Source organism: Suricata suricatta, chromosome 10 (genome assembly GCF_006229205.1).
Source record: "Suricata suricatta isolate VVHF042 chromosome 10, meerkat_22Aug2017_6uvM2_HiC, whole genome shotgun sequence".
Taxonomy (NCBI): Eukaryota; Metazoa; Chordata; class Mammalia; order Carnivora; family Herpestidae; genus Suricata; species Suricata suricatta.
Window position 1 is genome coordinate 97446969 of NC_043709.1, and position 12649 is coordinate 97459617.

Below are 12649 nucleotides of genomic sequence, written 5' to 3' on the forward strand. Positions count from 1 at the left end.
TATCCATGAACGCCACTATTGGTGAGGGTGATCTCAGTGCCGAGTTTTCTAATTCCTATTGCTGTATAACCAACGAGGGACACTATAACTTTCAGTAGGAAAAACAAGGAAAAAAGAGACTTGTTTATATCATCCATTTCTAGAGTTTGTGAACATTTGTTCGGCCCTATGCAAATGAACTCAAAGCTGATTGGCTGGGAAAGCTAGTCACACCCCCTGCAGTTTTTGAGAACGAAGTGATTCGCTGCAGTGAACCCTGGAGTGCTGAGGCGGCTCTCGTGCTCGCCTAAAATGGCCTTGTGCAGGGGTGTGCGTGCGATCGAGAAACGCCCACCAATTTCTCTTCTACACGCTTGAAATGGCCCCCCACTTCCTCCTCAACCAAGGGTTTAACCTAGTGGAACTACGCCCCTGCACCTCCGCTTCATAACCGTTTCTCAATCTATTCAATGGAAAGTATTCTGGGCTCTGGTGGCTCCCAGCTGTGAGGCCAGTGGCTGAAAGGCCTCAAAAGGCTAAGTGGCTTTCTAGACTTGACCCTGTCAGAGGCAGGCCTGTCCCTGGCCTCCAGCATCTTGACTTCCCAGACTTGAGATTCAGGAGGGGGCTGGCTAGCCCCGTGGTGCCCCTGGCTCTTCCGAGATCTCTCCAACTATCCAGGATCCCTACACTCACTTGTGTCCGGTTCCACAGCGTTCTCTCCAGGCACTGCTGCATAGTCCCCCACTGTCCCTCCAACTCTGTCCCCCCAGCCCGCAAAGAACCAGTCACAGACATCTTCCTGGGGAGTCGTGAGGATGTTTCTTGTTTGGTTTTGGTTGGGATGTTTTTTAAAGAGCGTCATATAGATATTTATATATATAAATTATTAATGTCGGGGAGGGACAAGGGGCATACATCGCAGAAGGGGCGCGCGCACAGGGACTGGGTAGGGGCAGGGGCAGCACACAATGCTACGCAAAAACAGCCACATCTAACAGATGAAATAATCACACCAACGGGGGAGGGGGGGTTGGTGGCCACCAGGGTTTGGGCATAGGGGAAGAAGAAAACAGGGAGACAAGAAAGAGGGACCTGGTCCAAGATAATGTGCGCTTTCTGCCCCCACCCCCACCCCGGCCACTGCCCCACCTCTGCATACCACAGGAGCCTGGGCCTTCCATCTGTCCCTTCCTCCCTCCCTCTGCCCAGCTGCTAAAACCCTGCAAATGAGCAGCCCCCCTCCTCAGCTCTGGGTGGCAGGCTCAGAGGGAGGCCTTCGAGGTCCAAATGCAGGGGCCATGGGTGCTCTCTTGATTGCAGGCTCTACAGTGGCTTGTCGCTTTCCTTCTTCAGGTGACTGGTGGAGAGGGGTCACAGAACAGAGACATGAGACACTGAGGTCAACCCCGCCCTGGCCCGGCTCACAGAAGAGTACTGTGGGGGATGGGCTCCCTCCCCCAGGAGCCTAAGGCCAGCAGTATGCTGCCCACACCCCACCCTGGGCTGGCTGAGGCAACCAGTCACCTCTGACCCAGCAGTGTCACATGGTACCTGTAGTAGTCCTCCTGGGCAGGGAGCGGCACACTGTGCAGCGGGTGGTGGGCGTGCAGCCACTGCTGCTGTTCCAGCGCCAAGCGCTGCAGCTCAGCCGACTGCGCGTGCATGGCCTGCAGTTGGTGAGCTGCTGACATTGGGGCAGAGAGGGAGGCTGGCAGGTCCCGGTACGGAGCAGCTGTGGGCAGGAAGAGCAGGGGGCACATGACTACGGGAGTACTGAGTACTTACTCTGGGCCAGGACAGAGCTAGCCACCTTACAGAGGAAACTGAGACTAAAACAGGTAAAAGCCAGTCCTGCAAGCTGTCAGTAGTGAAGAACATTCAAACTTCAGCCTAGGACTGAAACCCGTGCCTCCCTTGGGCAGGGCCTCAGCCCTCCTCCCATTCCCAGCTCCTCTGGTTACCTCCTCATGCCTCCCCAAGCCCAAAGAGGCCAATCCTACCACCCAAATTCCTCCTTTCTGCCCTTCTCTCATTCGACCTTCCCCATCCCTAACTTCCATCCTTACCAAAGAGCTGGTGACGAAGAACTTCGTTCTCGTGCAGAGGGTGAGGAAGAAGGGGGTTGGGGAGGGTCCCAGCTGGGTAGGGGATCCGGGTAAGGTGAGACCCTGAGGCCAGGGGGTCAATGAGAGGGTGCACCGAGGCAGAGGCTAGAGGGTAGAGAAGAGGAAGGTGTCACCAGAAGGCAGGTTTGGGGAAAACCATGCATTTGGGTGAAGGGACCCAAGCCTGGGAAGAGACGAACAATCAGACACAGGGAGACCTAGAGAGGAACAAAGAGACGCAACAGAAGAACTAGGGGCCTGGTGGGTGGCCAGGACAACACCTTACTGGAGTAGGGACATGTGGATGGCAGAGAATAGGAGATGGCAGTTGTCAGAGGGGTCTGAGGAAAAGGAGAGACATGGACTGCTTAGAGGAGATAGGAAGGGATAAAACTTTGGGGAGACAGGAAGAGAGAGGTTGTTAAGAGAGAGAAAGCACAAACGGAGCCAGGAAGGACCATGACTGTAAGGCTAGATCCAGCGATGCTCTGGACAAAAAGAGATACAGCAAAAGGATAGTAAATAAAGCCCATTAGGACCTATGATGGCCCCAGCCAAAGCTATAGAGCTGTTTCTGGAAGGTAGCAGACCTAGAGATGGGGGAAAACATGAAAGGCCTCCACCTGGGAGAAGAGAAGATGGCAAGAAATGAGAACAGAGTTGAATCCAACGGAGCAAGGAAAAGGTAAGGGGGGGGGCTGTTCTGAAGGTAGGAAGGTGGCATTCCCACAAGGGTTTCCTCTCTCATGGGTGGGATGCTAGACTCTGAAGAGGGGTGGGGTATGGGTTATTACGGTCACTGCGGCAAGGGAGGGGCATGAGGAAATGGGGGATGACATGGAAGCAAAGATCAGGGGAGCAATCCCAAGACGGAGACTCATGCTAGACTAGAGGAGAGAAGTCTTGGCCTGAGGAACAGAAGACTCAATCACTTGCCAGGGGACAAGGTGGCCCCTTGGGGCCAACAAAGACAAAGAAGTAGGAGCCTCACCTGCATGGATGGCATCCTGTTGGTGAAGGTGCAGGTGGGAGTGGATGTGGGAGTGCTGGTGGTGATGGGGGGTCACATTGAGCATCTGCAGCCGGGCCAGTGGGTCATTGCCCAGGGCTGCCACTCTTTCAGCATGCTGCCTCTCAGCTGCCAGGCGCTCGGCGTATGACATGTCGGGCCGCAGGGCTGGACCAGCTGCCAGCGCTAGACGTTCTCTCTCCAGGGGCCCCAGGCTCGGATGAAAGGGGAAAGGGTGCAGGCCGGGTGGGCCAGGCTGCAGAGCCAGGCCCCCGTGTCGGGGGAAGGGATCCAGGCCTGGCCCAGGGACCCCATGTAGGGGTTCTAGCTCACTGGGCTTCACCTCAAAACCAGGCTTGAGGCGGTCACGGAGGTCTCGTTCACGAGCTTCCCGCTCCCTCTCCCGGGCTGCTGGGTCACTGCTGTACAAGGCCGGGACATTGTAGCCCAGGAGCCCCGGGTCCACTGCTCCTAAGGGCACGTAGAACGGATGGTTGCGATTGCCAGGAGACATGACGTGGGGCCGGGCGTATTCACTGAGCGTGCGCAGGGCTGGTGTGTCAGGACCCAGGTAGGGGGGCACTGTAGCCACAGCACTGCCTGGCTCAAATGGAGGGCGATGGGGCACTGGGCCGAGAGATGGGCACTCCACTGGAGCCCGGCCCTCCTGAGCCAACTTCTGTGGGATACAGGGAGAAGCAGAGTCAAAAGGGCAGGTCTGTTAAAAAGCGGCTGGTCTTGAGCTGCTCATTTGTCTCGGCAGCTGAAGGCCAAAATGCCTTACCTTATTGGAACCCAGCCTAGCAGGAACTTCCCTAAACCCTTCTACTGAATATTGGCTCTTCCTACCATCCACAGGCACACAATCTGAAATTTGCCTCCCACTTCGCTACCCCCGCGCCCCCCCAACCCCATGCAAACATTCCTCCCACTGGAGTCCTTGGGTCTCTACTTTCTGGGCTGCCGTGCTTCCTCCTCTCCGAAAGGGGGCGCAATGACCCCCCGGCTCCCCCTCCCCCTGCGCGGCGCAGAGGACCGCCAGAAGGCGGATGGCGCTTGTGGTGACGCACTCACCACGCTGCGTTCCAGCTCGCGCTCTTTCTCGCGTTCCCGTTCCTTCTCGCGTTCCCTCTCGCGCTCGCGCTCCTTTTCTTCGCGCGCGCGCTGCTCGGCCTCGCGCCGCACCTTCTCAACCAGGTCGGCCCGCTTCTTGGCCAGCTTGGAGCCCTCCAGCGGCACGAAGTACAGGTCGCTGCGCGCGCACGAGTTAAAGCCGCGGTCCAGGTGTTTGTTGAACCTGCCGGGCGCGAGTGCAGCGCGCGCTTAGCCCCTGCCTCCAAAGCAGCCTGCAAAGGCTGCGACGGAGGCAAGGTCCCGAAGTATTCCAAAAAGCCCCGCACAAACGCAGGGTGCCCTCTTGGCGCCTCTGCCGGTCTCTCCTTTGCCCCTTTTTCGTTCCCCATTCGAAGCCCAAGCGGCTCACCTGGCTGACTGGCTGGCGTGGCTGGGCACGTCCACCACCTTGGGAGGGGGCGAGGGGCTACGGGCCGGGGGCACTGGGCTCTCGGGGGTCTCATACTCTTCAGCCGGCTCTTGCTTGATCTGCGTGGCGTTCAGGGGCGGCCCGGAGGCAGGGGCCGCAGGCGGTGGTGGAAGGGAGGCCAGGCCTGAGGGCCCGGCAGGTGGCAGAGGCCCTGGCCCCACAGTGGGTGAGCCTGGCTTGAAGGTCCCTGGGCCCGCGGGCGGCGAGGCGCCTCGGTAGCCGGGTGGGGTCCCTGTTCGGAAGGAGGGAGGCGACCCCGGCTTGTATCCTGGCGGGGTGGCTGTCTTGTAGGCCCCTGGGGATGGGGCTCTCTTTCCATACGGCGGGGGCCCAGGGGGGGAAGCTGTTTTGTAGCCCGCTGGCGAGGAAGCCACCGTAGCAATGACTGTGGAAAGTGTAGCCGAAGAGGTGGTGACTGGAGGCACCGGTGGAAAGGGATAGGGTGCTCCTTGGGGGCCCTGGGAAGGGGAAGGGTGTGAACATGGGTAGGATCCTTGAGCGGAAGAAGAGGAGGTGTTGGAAGAAGAGGAAGAGGGTGGGGGCCCATTGGGGCCGGCTTGGCTGTAGGACACCTGGCTGTGAGGTGGGGGCAGGTGTGCTGGCCCTGGTGGGTAGGGCCTCAGAGACCCCAGGGAGGGAGACATGGCATAAGGGTGGGCATGGTGGGAGCTACTACTCTCCAGGGGGTGGGGGTATGCTCCAGGTGGAGGGGGCCCAGAACTCCCATGATGTTGCTGTTGCTGCTGCTGTTGCTGCTGCTGTTGCTGGTGGTGATGGTGATGTGCTGGGGCTGGTGGGTGGCCTGTGGACTGGCCTCCAGTGGAAGGAGGGAAGGGGCCTGGGTGGGCATTGCTGTTGGCTAAGAGACGGCCATAGGGAGGAGGTGGAGGGGGACCCTGGCTCCACACAGCCTGGGATGGGAGGGAAGGCTGAGTATACTTGGGTGGCTGATTAGAGACAGACAGGCTTGTTGGAGGAGGGAAGGAGTGGGGATAACTAGGCAGTGCCTGGGAAGCTGGGTACTGGGAGGCTGAGGCTGAGGCCGAGCTGGCCGAGGAAGCTGCTGCAGGGCTGCTACCAGAGGATGAGTATGGGTACCTCATTGGCGGGGCTGGGGCAGAAGAGGAGGAAGCAGGGGGCAGAGGATGGGGTGATGGAGCAAGAGCAGGACCCTTCTCTGGGCCAGGAGGAAGTCCACCCATACCCTGCCCCATGGCGTGGGGAGAAGGCAGATGCCCAGGTAGGGGCTGGGCCCCCAAGCCAGGAGGAGAGGCTGATGCATTGTTAAGGGGTCTCAGAGCAGGTGGCGGGGGGAGGTTTGGTGTCACGTGGGGGAAGGTGGCTGGCGGTGGAGCAGAGGGTAGGTTTCCACCACCCACTGGAGTGTTGGGCGGCTTTGTTGGGGGAGCACCACCAGCTCCAGAGCTTGATATTGAAATGGGGGTGGTGGGCGGGGGGTGCTGTTTACCCCCACTTGGAGCCCCCACTGAAGAGGCAGCCCCTCCTCCCTTGGGACCCATTGGGGGTCCAGATAAAACTCCCCCACCAGCACCCCCGGGGTAGAGCTGTGGGTGAGGTGGAGGGGCCCCAGGGGGAGCCTGGAACATTCGAGATGGGGGGGGCTCCATGGGAGCATGATATCCAGCGGGTGTCACAGAAGGATGGGGTTCAAAGCCAGGCTCTGGCTGCCGGGGTGTGCTGTCTGGCGGTGGAGGAGAGGGAGGAAAGAGTGGAGGTGGGTGGTAGGGGCGGGCTGGGCCCTGGGACAGGCCAGAAGATGAGTCGGAGTCATTCTCCACACTTCCAGGGCTGTAGATGCTGGGGGACGTGCTTCGGTTATCCTGGTCGATATCCCTAGGGTCACTGCTGCCATCGTCATTGAGGCTCCGCCCATCTAGGCTATCCAGATCAGAGGGAGACTGTGGTCGAGGGAGCTCCTGCTGTAGAAGAAAGAGGACCATTTTTTTCCCTTTTCTTCTTCGCTTCCCCCAGATTTGGGGCCTGCCTTACACAAAATCACTCCCCCCTCACAATACACCAGTGTACGATGTGATGAACACTCTCTTGCTCCAGCCCACCTTCCTGCCATGTGGGGATCCCCCCTCTCCCACCACATTCTCAGCTGCTCCCTAGCAGCCAGTCTTGTTCCCCTCCTTGGAAAACTGCATTCTTTCCTCAAGTGTCTATTCAAGCACCATGTCCCTATCCACACCTAAACCCTAGTCTTCCACCAGCTCATATCCACCCTCCTCTCATCTCCTTTACCCTCTTAACTACACATGTCAGAAACCCTTGGTTCTTAAAAAGACCACTCCTTATGCCTTTTCCTTATGATTTATTTGTTCCTTCCACTGAGACCTCTCACCTTTAACCTCTGCAGCCCCATCATGAAAATCAGGACTTCACCTGGGACTGGCTAGAATCCCTCAGCTTCTGCCAGTCTCCTTTGGACCTGCCTGGTCATCGAGTGGTCTGTCTAAAGCCCTAAAGAACCGTCTGACAGATTACAGACAGGGCTCCTTTAATAAGCACTAGGATATGACTTTTCTCTTGTGTCCCGGGTGGGATTAAAGTAGGAATTATGGAAGGAAGTTTTCAGGAAAGATTGGTCAGAAAACAGGTCAGTATGGCTGCAGAGGTCACCCACCTCAGTTTTGGTCTTTTTTGGTGCATTGGTCTCCTCGCTTTCACTTTCTGAGATCTCCTCACTCCGGCCCTGCTTGCTGACCTTTGGGGTGGAGGCTTCCTCTACGCGGGCCTTCTGTCAGAGAAAAAGAAAATTCCTGTCTTCTACCTCCACAGTTATGCTCTGCCAGACAGGAAGTTCCCCCACAACACACACACACACACACACACACACACACACACACACACACACACACACAAATACACACACACACACACACACACACACACACAAACACACGTGTCAGCCCCAGTGCCTGGGCACCCTGTGGGAGGACCAGAGAATACCTTGGCTGTCTGCCTAGACTTCTCGGCTTTGCCATCACTGCTGGACGTGCTGACCCCTCCAGGGGAGGCCCGGCCCCTCGATCTCAGCTCTTCCCGGGGCCCAGGGGCCTCTTTCTTCCGTCCACTCCTCATTGACATCTGAGGGAAAAGGAAGGAAGCAGACAATGTAGGTTTATTTTATTTTATTTTATTTTTCACCTAGCACCTAACTTCATGACTTGCCTTATTTCTATGCTTTCTCTCCAGGCCCTCATCCCTAGTTTCTCTAACCCCTCCTCTTGTGGCTCTCATTTTAGCTATTACTCACTGAGTCTTTATTCTGTCGTGTCTTCATTCTTCAGGCTGTGGAGACCCCATTCTCCTCTGCCTGGGCAGCTGAATACAGAAACTTCTCTGCTTCACCCCGAGTTCCCCACAGCTGTGGTCTGGGAAGCAGGATCTCTCAAGTTTCCAGTGTAGATACCTGGAACTTGCAGGATCTGTGTTCCGTGAAGCCTGTCCGAAAAAAACCATCAGAGTCTCCAAACTGTGGAATAGAGACTGAAGGCGATACCACTGTGTTTATCAAGGGACGGAGTAAGTGGCCCAGCCCTAGGCCTTTGGGCTAAGAGGTACAAGCCCCATAAACCACTGCAGGCTCCCTCCATGGGCTGCCCCGGCTATCTACACGTGCAAGAGACTCTGCTCACATCATCTCTCACCTCTGGAGAAGGCAGAAAACTCAGATGTACCTATGCACTCACATTATTTTACCCTTCCTGATACCTGGAAAGTATCTGTGGGTACACAAGTTCCAGAGCCTTACCAAGGAGCATAAAGAAATGTAGCTGAGGTATGAATTTAGTGAGTGCTGTCTTTATGTCATGTTCTTTCATAGAGTTTCATTTAATATTTACAACCAACCCTGCAAAATGGGTATTCTTATTTCCATTGTATAAGTGAGGAAACTGAGGCTCCAAGATTGAGACTGTAACTTGCCCAGTTTCGTGTGATGAATACACAGAAACCAGTGACAGCACCAGAACAAGCCTACATCTCCCTGACTTCAAAGCCCATTATGTCTTCTAGACTTTGCGATACTCTTGTCAGAAGTTGGTGGGGGAAAATTCTCAGAAGGCCTAGATCAGTCCCTGAGATATGAAAAGAATCTTTTCACATCAGAGTAGGAGGGAGAAGAATGCCCCATTCTATAACACAAATGCACACAGTCCTACCAATCCCAAGCCCACACCTAGGTAGCCCCAAAGTGCAAAACTTACTTCTGAGAGCCTCTTGGAACCACCCCTCCTCTAGTGCCTGGGTTCCCTAAGGCTAGAGAGTCACGACTTTCATTTTACCAACCAAAGCAGTGAAAATCAGCGAGCACTTAATACAAATTTACAAATTTGTAAGCCAGTCCTCCCACTTGGCTTAGACAGGGACACATACCTCCTCACAGCCTCTCTGTATCTGTATCTATATCTATAGTTGGCTATTTTCCTTTGTACTTGTTTGTATTTCTTGCTAAGAGTCAGGTCTCTCCATATAACTGACCATAAGATCTTTTAAGAGCAAAAATGGTATCTTCTCACTGTTTTCTTCCCTTCTATACCTCCCACTGATGCCATGTATATATGGGTGCTCTGTTCCGTTCTTGTCACCAACCTAACTTCAGTAGGTCTTTTCGAATAAAATGCTGCCCAACTTTGGTAAGAACAGGGTAAACTCACCCACCTATTCTGAGTTACAAGGCCTGGCTAGGTAAATGGCATTTCCACAGTATATGGCGTATTTTCCCCCAGGAATACAGAATACTTAACTATTTCTCTCTCACGTCCACCAAACCCTACCTATGGAGATAGGTAGGGTGAGGAGGAAGAGGAAAGAGGGGGAAGGGGATGGGAATGAACCTAACCTTTCCAGGAAACATAATAATAATTTACTTAGAGTCACAAAGAGCTGGGACAGAGCCTCAGGTCTTCTGAACTTAGAACTGATGCTCTGTCCAGTAAACCAGCCACTTTCCTTCAACTACAACTGTTATACCCCATTTTTGAATTGTTGTGTAGATCAGTCTTAAATATTGTCAACCTCCTAAAATCCAAAGAACAAGACCCTCTATAACAAAAGAGGAAAACAATCTTAACAGAAGCACAGCAAAGGTGACTATTTGTGACTGGTGTATCTTTCCCAGCCCCTCTAGAGGAGGCTGCCCATCACTCTGCTCCACCCCAGAACCCTTTCACCAAGTTAATCAGAGCTAGGGGCATCCAAAAGGTCAGAGAAATGCACAAATGTAACTGAAAAACACAGCAATTGGTGTGCCCCTCCCCTTCCTGCAACTGTTTTAAACAGCTGAAATCTGGTAAAATTAGCAGTGAGTCGTTTTGAAGGAGAAAAGCAGTCATAAAAGCATAGGTAATCTTGGGGAAGAGGAGTGGCAAGGGTAGAGGAATTAGGGCTGGGCTGTATATATGCTTCTGAACTCAGAGCACATTTTAGCATCAACAAGGGAGCCATACTCCATCTCCCCCTAGAAGCCCGTCACTGTAATACTTATAGAGCACCTCCTGTGTATCTGCCGACACACTACCCACATTCCGCTTCACGGCCTTACTGCAGAAGGGAAACGATAAAGACCAGATTGGGGAGATGCAAAAGTGAGAAATAGGGAAAGTCTCTAAGAATAGGAAAATAAGGGAGAAAGAGGAGAAGGATGTCAGAGGGAATACAAAATCGAGGCACAAGGCTCTCTGGGAAAGGCTTGCATGCAGGGTGCATTTCAGGATCACTGGCCCAGCCACCACCATCATTCCAGACCCGCCAGACTAAAACACCAGTCCAAAGTGACTCCTAGATAACAATGCAGCCCAGACCAGCAGATAACAAAGCACTAGTCTAAGCCTTCTTAGAATCCCAGGGCCTCAGAAATCATCTATAACCCCTTCATCTTACAATGAAGCTGAGGCTCAAAGAGAAGTGACTGGCCCAAGGCCACAGTTAGAGGTACAACCAGAACCAGACCCAGGTATGCTGGCTCCTGTTCCAGAGTATTTCCACTGCACCAGGCTCTTCCACAGCCCTATCCTCTGGGCCACCCTCACTGGGGATGGGCTCTGAGAGCCCAGCCACTCCCACAAGGTCAGAGAAGTAGAAGGTCAAAGGTTAGTGGGCAGAAGAGGTCACCGTTGTGATAGTCTGGGAAAGAGGAAGAGACTTTGGAAGGGAGACTCAGGTTTAAGAAAATAGAAGAGTATCAGTGCAAAGAAGCCAAAAGACAACTATACACTACATACAAAAAGTCTCCCTAATAATAAGGAAGGCAGAAGCCAGAAAGAACTACCAAAAGCTGGTGTAACTTGAACAGAATCTTTTTCCATCTTCCCACCATGCCTAAGGGGAGGTACTTGGAGCAGCATCTATGACCTGCAAATAACATGTCTACCTGTTCCAACAGACTGCTTGCGGGAAGACAGAGGACCCCCTTGGGAACCTCCTATTCACCAGCAACACCAGAAACACCTTCCAGAACCCAGCCAAGAGTCCCAAGGACATAGCCAAAGGCTGAAGTCCAATCAAGATTCTGAGTCCCCACCTATAGGACATCCCACTGGATCATTGCTATGGCAACAAAATGGTAGAACCTACCCCTCAAGAGTCTATCCCAGGAGTCCATCTGCCAGCCACTCCCCCTCCAGTTGCCAAAGCAACTCCTACCCCTCCAGGAACACCCTCTGGGGAGGGAGCTTAAGAGTACCTACCCCAGTAGAAATAAGTCCATGCACAAAGGGAAATCTTTGATCTCAAAACAGAAATGAAGATACCTCCCCCTTCAAAAACCCCAGCTAGAGGGGCTGTGGGTGCTCTGGGGACTTGAGGGTGGAGGTCACAACTTGCCTGGAGTGCCTTTAAAACTGTCCAATTCTCTCCTCCTTTTCCACCCTCCCAGAAACCCTTTCTCTCCCTAATTTTCCTTTCAGAGTTCCCATCTTCCTCCTCATAGTTTTAGGGGTACCACAGCACTGGGCCCCAGTGTGCCCCTCTCCAAGAAGGAGCCAGGCCCGGGTCTGGAAAAACAAGGTCAGAGGTGACCTAAAGTACTGGAAAGAAAATAGAGTCCCAAAGGCATCCACTTCCCACTTGCACCCTGTAACACCTCGGGTTCTGCTTCTCAAACGTGGACCTCTCCTTGGCCCCTTTAGAGCCTCCGTTTCCCCAGATTCCATTCTCCTCCCTCATCAGCTACAATCCTCTTTCCACCTACCACACCCCTTCCCCATTTCCTACTTCCCTTCTATACCTAGCACTCCCAACCCCGAGTTCTGAAACCCAGGTTCTGGGCCTTTTCCAGGAGCCCTAATGCCCCACCTCGCTGCCATATCTCCAGTCCTTTCTTGCCTTCGTCTGAAGCCCCCTCGCCGGCATCCCCCTTTTCCCTCTGCCAACCCTCCACCTCGGTGCTCCTCTTTTGGTCCCGGGTTGCTGGCTACCCTTGCTGCCCCACCAGCCCTAGTCCTGAGACCCTCCCACCTCCCTCCACCCTCCGGAACCTCCGGGTGCCCTGGCCCCCATCCCTCCTCGGGGGCCGGCCCCACCCCCTGAGTCCCCCGGCCTCAGACCGGGCAGAGCCCGCAGTGGGGATACCGGATTGGGAAAATAACAAATGGAGGCGGCGGCGGCGGCGGCGGGAGGGGGAAACTGGGAGGGGTGGGGGTGGGGAACCGCGGGGCCAGAACCCGGGAGGGCCCGAGGCCCGGGTGGCAGCAGATCTTACCTGGTGGTAGCTCGGGACGGCTGGCTGGCTCCGAACCGGATCCGGGGCTCCGGCGCCTCCGGGGGGCGGCGGCGGCCGCTCCCCCGCCCCCCTCTCCTCTTCCCGGCTTCAGTCGCCGCCGCGACGGCGGCGGCGCCGGCCTCGACACCCCCGGAGGGAGGCCCCCATCCCCCCTTTCCACCCACCTGGCCCGGATCGCCCGCCCGTCCCCGGAGCAGACCCCGATCCCCGCTCTCGTTCAGCCCCTCCCCAGGCCCGCCACCTCCTCCTAGCCGCCCGGAATG

General features: G+C 55.2%; 1 protein-coding gene across 2 annotated transcripts; it reads right to left on the reverse strand.

The window, feature by feature from the left end:
- Positions 1-778: 778 nt before the first annotated feature.
- Positions 779-12538, reverse strand: ATN1 (atrophin 1). 2 transcript variants are annotated; one of them, XM_029953882.1, is made up of 10 exons: positions 12366-12538; positions 7920-8107; positions 7613-7750; positions 7287-7400; positions 4580-6576; positions 4171-4393; positions 3079-3775; positions 2049-2192; positions 1534-1714; positions 779-1339 (listed from the first exon to the last, which is right to left on the reverse strand). In XM_029953882.1, the coding sequence occupies exons 2-10, from the start codon at positions 7944-7946 to the stop codon at positions 1306-1308; spliced, it is 3555 nt and encodes a 1184-aa protein (XP_029809742.1). In that variant the 5' UTR covers positions 7947-8107; positions 12366-12538; the 3' UTR covers positions 779-1305. The 2 variants fall into 2 exon arrangements, with proteins under 2 accessions (XP_029809742.1, XP_029809741.1); XM_029953881.1 differs by having other exon boundaries at positions 4580-6579.
- Positions 12539-12649: the final 111 nt, after the last annotated feature.